The sequence below is a fragment of the Solanum tuberosum genome, unplaced genomic scaffold (genome assembly GCF_000226075.1).
Source record: "Solanum tuberosum cultivar DM 1-3 516 R44 unplaced genomic scaffold, SolTub_3.0 scf00297, whole genome shotgun sequence".
Taxonomy (NCBI): domain Eukaryota; kingdom Viridiplantae; phylum Streptophyta; class Magnoliopsida; order Solanales; family Solanaceae; genus Solanum; species Solanum tuberosum.
Window position 1 is genome coordinate 566,929 of NW_006239220.1, and position 7,209 is coordinate 574,137.

At 29.7% G+C, this 7,209-nt stretch overlaps 1 protein-coding gene across 1 annotated transcript in view; it reads right to left on the bottom strand.

Annotated features, from left to right (window-relative positions):
* Nucleotides 1-2,983: 2,983 nt before the first annotated feature.
* The window catches only part of LOC102597903 (uncharacterized), an 8,365-nt gene continuing 4,139 nt past the window's right edge, over nt 2,984-7,209 (bottom strand). Inside the window, exon 2 of the mRNA XM_006359412.2 lies at nt 2,984-3,808. Within this exon, the coding sequence (XP_006359474.1) occupies nt 3,254-3,808 (555 nt within the window). The 3' untranslated portion in view covers nt 2,984-3,253. The remainder of the gene's footprint in view (nt 3,809-7,209) is intronic.

Below are 7,209 nucleotides of genomic sequence, written 5' to 3' on the forward strand. Positions count from 1 at the left end.
AAGGAAAAGACCATAATACCCTTCCAAAATCCAGTTTAGACTTTCCTTATCTAAACAGCCCGACTTCAAATGGACATTTCTCCTTCATACAAACTCGAAATTGAGCAAACTCAGTGGTGTTGGAAAGATAATTCAAAGACCTTTCCTACGATATCTAGTAGCACACCTAATTAACTCATCCTGAGCTAGGAGTTATGGTCGTTTTAAGTTGACCCAAAACTCAAACTTAACATAACTTAACCAATTTTTTCCAGATTTTTCATTCTTTCCAAAAACGACTCTTTCTAGTTCTTTCAATTTGCGAGATATTATAATATTAGATACTTCCAACGCATATTCCGTGAAAGTTGATGTACGTATTTTCAAGTGCACATTACATAGCTTAGTTGATCACATTAAATGTACGTCCTCCTTTAATTAACATAATTACTTTTTTTCCAAGTTCCTGGTGGTTTCCTTCTGTCTACCAAGTACCAAACCATAGTTGTTAACAACAAATAAAGATACAATTGAAATGTAACATAACAAAAAGTTGATGTATGGCATGAATGTGTTTAATATTGTTTATTATAACTTGAAGACTTCGATCATTTCTCTTGCTTTTTGTTTCCACTTTTTGAAGCTTTTTAAAGTTAATTATTGGCCAAATAGGGTACCCATTGTTTTATAATTGGACGTAGTTGTTGAAAAGGTTAAAAAGATTTGAAATCTTGACATTAGGTTGATTAATTGATTTGAGTTACCTCATTCAATGTGCTTTGCATTTTAAAGGGATCATCAGGCCACTACTAAGATATTTCTTCTTGTAAACTTCACGTGTTCTTGTATGGAAAAGTTGTTTTGAATAAATTAAACCAGCTATTTTTTAGTTATTAGTAACCTTTTTTCATTTATAAAAAAGGTAGAATTAGAGAAATTATGTTGTATGAGACAGAACGTTGGTTAGTCAAGTACTCTCATATTCACAAGTGAAAGTTGTAGAAATAAGGATTCTGAGATGTGTGTGTTGATAAACTAGGAGAGACGGAATAAGAAATGATGATGCTCGGGTTAAGGTAGGAGTTTTTCCAAACATGCGGGAAGCGAGACTTCGGTAATTCAGGCATGTGACGTAATGAGCATTTGGAAACATACGCAAAAAAGTTCCAAAAAATTAATTCGGAAGTGCCTAATTGGAAACACTTTATTGTGTTCACATATATAGTTAATTTTTTGGTTTCCCACCCGGTGTCCGGATCCCACATTGGAGCTTCGACTAAATCCGGATCGTGCACTACAGGGCCCATTGGGGGTGGCGCTCCCAACATAATTTTCTCCATACCCAAGGCTCGAACCCGAGACCTCTGGTTAAGGGTGTATATATAGTTAATTGAAACAAGTCATAGTTTGACTATCTAAATTAAATTTACTATATCTCAAGTTTAAAGATTTATCGATGTATTTAACATTAAAAAATGAATATGAAATTAAAGCTTTTAAATTCTTCGTGTTAAAAAAAGGTTTGCGACTTAAATTCACTAGTTGAAATGCCAAAACATAGCAAAATCGTAGTTGTGCCAACAAGTTCCTTAAGATGGATTGTTGTTATATTTTACACTTATTGTAGAAATGTAAGGTAAGAATGCATAAAATAAATCATTTTTTCCGAGTTCCTCGTGGTTTCCTCCTGTCTACCAAATGCAGCTGCTTACAACAAACAAATAAATGATACAAGAAATGTAGCATAACAAAAAGCTGATCCATGTGGCATGTGTTCAATATTGTTTATTTTAACTTGAAGTGTTCTCCTTTTTCTTGCTTTTTGTTTACACTTTGGCAAGTACTCTTTGAAGCTTTTCAAAGTTAATTATTGGCCAAATAGTCATTAATTTGGCCTTATTGGAGGTTGAAAAAGGTTAAAAAGTTTTGAAATATTCACATTAGGTTGATTGATTGAGTTACCTTATTCAACGTGCTTTGCATTTGGCATTGTACTCAGGTTTGAAATGACTATATATAAAAAGGTAACATTAATGTTAATAAGGGGAACATAAGATCAAGAATATCAAGATTATCACATTGCTAATGAGTGACTTTTTGGGTTAGAAAGAATTAGGACGTTATGCATATGTAAGCTTATAATTGCAAATTATAGAGGCGATAAATCAAATGAATAAAAACTATAGTAAAAAACATTATATTAATTATTATATGGTAAAAAGTAATATAAAAGGAAATATTGAAACTGTTGAGAGAAAATCTCTTCTTATACAGAACTCTCTAAGCAACTACATAAAAAATTAAAAATAATTATGGTAATATTTTCACTTTCCTTTCATGGAAAAGTAAAACTCAAATATGTTAAGAAAATCATAACAAAACGGCCTAACTTGACTTGATCTATTTAAACTTTACTTATCCTAATATATTACTTATTTGCATCTTTTGCAAGTCGTTATTTGAGTTGTTGTATTGAATTAGACAGATTTTGTATTAAGTGAATGATGTTGTTCTGAATTTAGTAATTCTTCTAGTAAGAACCTTCTACCGGATTGTTATTGTAATTTCCATTTTTGATGTTATAAAATAGTGTTTGATTAAATATATGAATTAAATGGAATTCATATATTTCTAAAGACAACTTCAATGGCAATAACATAGGTTTAATTTACCAACACTCTATATAAATGTTGCTGAAGATTAAGGTGACATTGAATCTAATAACATTTAAACAATTGCAGGCAAATGCTTTTGTAGCAATATTTACAAAATTTATTGCCACTAATCATGTCTTTAAATTGAAATGTAAAAGGATATATTGCATAATATATAGACTTTTTTCAATTTGTTGGAGAATATCAAACTGTGTTATAGTAAAAAATAAAATAAAATAACTCCAATTAAATAGCGATAGGGCACTAACGTTTGGGTGAAAAAAAGTTAGAAAAAACTTCTTAACTTTACAACAGTTCTACAACAAACAGGAAAAGCTATACAGAAAATTCTCATTTTTTTATTTAAACAAACAACACTCTATTTTGTACACATTGAATAGAGTCATAGACAAGACATGCACATAGGTACAGATTTTTGCTGTCTAGCTACGAAATTTATTCATCGCCAAATTCTGCTTTTATTTTAGTAGTGGTCTTTGAGCACGTACATAGAGTACTAATATTCATGTACAGCTCCAACAAAAGCAAAAAAACTATAATAGGATTGATTTAACAAATCAAGAAAACATGCATATTTTATAAATATATTGTTTGCAACATTATGAAGCAGAAAATGAGGATTGTCGTCTCAAATTTCTATAGAACTTTGAGATAAACTCATCAGCTTTCTCATCTACGTGATTATCCATTTCTTCCACCTCATCTCTCACCGGAAAAGGCGAGTCAGTAACCCTCAACTGTCTCCCAAACCCACGAAAATAATTATCAGGTGACGTTGTTTCACCCTTAATCATCTCCAATGCGGCTCTCATTACCGCCGCATTCATCACCACAACATCCTCTTCATGACTAGTAGTGTGTTTTTTCATGTCCAAATTTGGGCTGCTAGTGCAGCTAAACTCATAATACTCATCCTCATGTGGAGGGCAAAATGGTAAATTACCACTCTCGACGTGATCGGACCGAAGGTTTTTGTTTTGGTTGTGGTGGTGGAAGTGAAACATGAGATTTTGGACCACGACTTTGTAACTACCAATCTTACTACGCTTCATCATTAATTTGATATCGAGCATTATTTTCTGCTTTGATATACCTTTTCTTAACATGCATAATGCCACTCGAACAATTTTCCAAAACTTCTTTCCTACCACTACCAAATTTTGATCCATTTGTGTGTGTGTGTGTTGGTGTTGTTGTTGCTAATTGAATTGGCAAGGCAAAAAGTATATGAAGGGGTATATATAGTGGACCATTTTAACGTTAATATGTTAAAGTGAGGAGTTAAGGGTCCATTTGATATTTTGGAACAAAAATCGAATATTTTATTGACTCAATTATTAGTGGTGTTGGTGATTTTTACACTATACAACTTTAGGTCACTATCACTCCCAAATTAATTGTGTGATTAATTATTTTTTCCTCAGGGAAATCAATTTTAATTTGGTCACGTATGTCCCAATTAAACACCTCTTTTCTTTTTTTCTGCTCCCCATTCAACAATTTTCTTCTTTAATTAATACCTCAAACCATATGAGATCTCTAAAAAGTCACTTCTAACTTAATTTCAAATTATTGATAGTTGATACTTGATACTGGAATTAAATTATTTAGGACATGTCTTTTGCACTGATGTTATGGCTAGTCTGGTAATGCGTGTTAAATGCTTGTTCACTCTTAATCATATATTTTGAATTTTGATAGGAAATGTTTATTTGTTCACTTTTCAATGTGAGTTCAGATTAATCAAACATCATAGATCAAGTAGTCTCAAACTTTCGGCTTCATGAAAAGATAATTATTCTTAATTCAGTCACTTAGCTCAATAATAATGCTATTTAGGTTTGTCTACTTAGAGGGGAGGATATTATCTAGATTTGATCTTAAGATATTATAATCAACAAATAGGAAGCAAACAAACAAATAAATTTTAAAAATAACAAATTAATATTACTACGTTATTGCAATTTTTTTGTTTGTATACAATTGTCTTTTCTCAACTTCTAGAATATGAGTTGAAAGGATACCTCCAAAACCCTAGCAGCTATTTGTTTGTTTGAAAAGTTTACTTAACAAGGTAGGTTTTCCATGGCATGTCCTCCACCCCCACCCCCCCTTCTTCTTTTTTACAATAAAGTTTATAATTGTGGGCGTACACCAATCATGAACCTAAGTTTCTTTTTCTTTTTCTTTATTATATTCTGTTTCTACAGTTATCCCATATCCAAAGAGTGTAGTTCACAATTAATTTACTATATACTTCATAATTTATGTAATGTAAATTAACTGAATATTAAATGTAACAAGTATAAGAATACTTTGTAACATTTCAAAATAATTTTTTTAGATTTTTTGTCAAATAAGTTGAATCCATTACAAATAAAATGGTAGATAAACTTTACTGTAATAAGGATCTTATTATATTTAATTAATCATATTTTTTTCTATTATTAATGGTCCTGAAAAAATTAGGTACCAAAAAGTACGTAACCAAGTATACAAACCTTGTCTTTGCTTGCATGGCTAGCGCCTAGTTGACTAGAACTAGTTGTTGGTCAAGGTCTCACCCTAAGGTTTATTATAAAAAGCAAAGTTTTTTTTTTTCAATTTTGAGACTCATAATAGATTCAATTATTCTTTTTTCTAGACTTTTGAATTTTGTAATCTTTAATTAAATATATGTTAAATGTATCAAAATGTCTTTTAATCTAATGATTTTAAACATATTATGTGGAAATTAAGTTGAAATTAAAAAATTTAGATGAAATAATAGGACCCCCGCAAACTTTAGATGTCCACTTCAGAAAAGGAGTATAACTTTGATGGTTAATATTTTCTCTTTTGACTAATATAACACTGCCGCAATAAATAAAGAATTTTTCGGCAATAATATAATTATTATATTATATTTAGGAGCAATAACAAATATTAATATTTATAACCAACATATTCGATATAAATTCTGCTAAATATTTTAGCAACTCTAAATATAATTGCATTAATTCAATTATAGCTAAATATTTTTACCGCTTAAATTTTTTTCATTGTCATTAAATTTCTCTTTTATTATAATTCATGTATGTATTTTGGTTGTGGTTTTATTTGCAAGATTTTTTAATGTTCAATGAACTCTATCTATCAAGAAGCTTGTAACCATTATAATTAGCTTAACAAACTTTTACAACTTACTACTTTTGAACAAAAATGTACTACCTAACTTAGAAAAAAGGAGTTCCAAATTATATTTGTTTCATTTTAACTTGGAAGAGTTTCTCTTCTCATGCTTTTGCACTTCTTTTAATCTCTGAAAATGCTTTCTGAAGATTTTTCGAGTTTTTAATGGAGACATTGAAATTTTATTTGATAAATTCATGATAGGTTGACCAAATTAAATTTTTGGTTAATAAAGATAGATTAATATTTAAATTAAAATTATATACCTTAAATAAAGTTCAATTATATTTGAGTTAGTACTCTGTTAAGTTGACAAGATGAATCCAATTAGTCAAACTCATGTTCTGCAAGCCAAAGTCTGCTAGAATTATTTAGAGACATCCAAATCTTAACTCACGCCTATATAAAAGGATCTTCGTAAAGTCAGAAGAAAACAAGAAGAAAGAAATACATAAAAAAAAAAATTGTTAACACACAAAGAAGTCTTCGTCTCCATTTGATGAGCCGCAAGCTGTTAACGACAAATAAATATTTATACAAGAAATGTAACAATACAAAAAGTTGATCCATTGCATGTGTTCAATATTGTTTATTTTTAACTTGAAGACTTCTCATTTCTCTTGCTTTTAGTTTCCACTTTTTAAAGCTCTTAGAAGTACTCTCTTGAAACTTTTCAAAGTTAATAATTGGCCAAATTAAATAGGGTACCCATTGTTTTGGCCGTATTGATTGAAAAAGTTAAAATTATTTGAAAAATTGACTTAATTGATTGAGTTACATACCTAATTCAACGTGCTTTGCATTGGCAATTGTACTTTAGCTTTAAGTTGAAGAATGAAATTTTTTAGAATCGATGGTTAATAAATTGAATAATCTTCTTGTAAGGTTTGGATAATCCTCCTTTTTTGAACTAATTTTTCGAGTTAAGCTCAAAATTTGTATTCTTTTAATATTTTGACCCCCCCAAAAAAGAACTTTTTTCTTTTTTCTCCAAAATTGTTCTTTTACTCTCAAGTTCTCACTTCTCACCTCCTTTTATGTGTAATATAATTGTAAATCCGATTATTATTATAAAATTTAATATAAGAGTAATGCAATAGTATTTATAAATTTTAAATCTTGCATTTGTCTCTGTCTTGGCTTATGTGGAGAGTAGGGGTGTACAAAAACGAATCAAACCGCAAATCGAGTCAAATAAAAAAAAAACCCGACTAGTGGTTTGGTTTGACTTGGTTTGGTATTGGAAAAAAAAACCGACTATATTTGGGTTAGCTTGGTTTTAACTAAAAAAAACCAACCCGAGATTAAACCAACCCAACATTATATATGTAATTTTAAAATTTTATTTTATACATAAAAATATTTACTTTGATATAATTTTAAA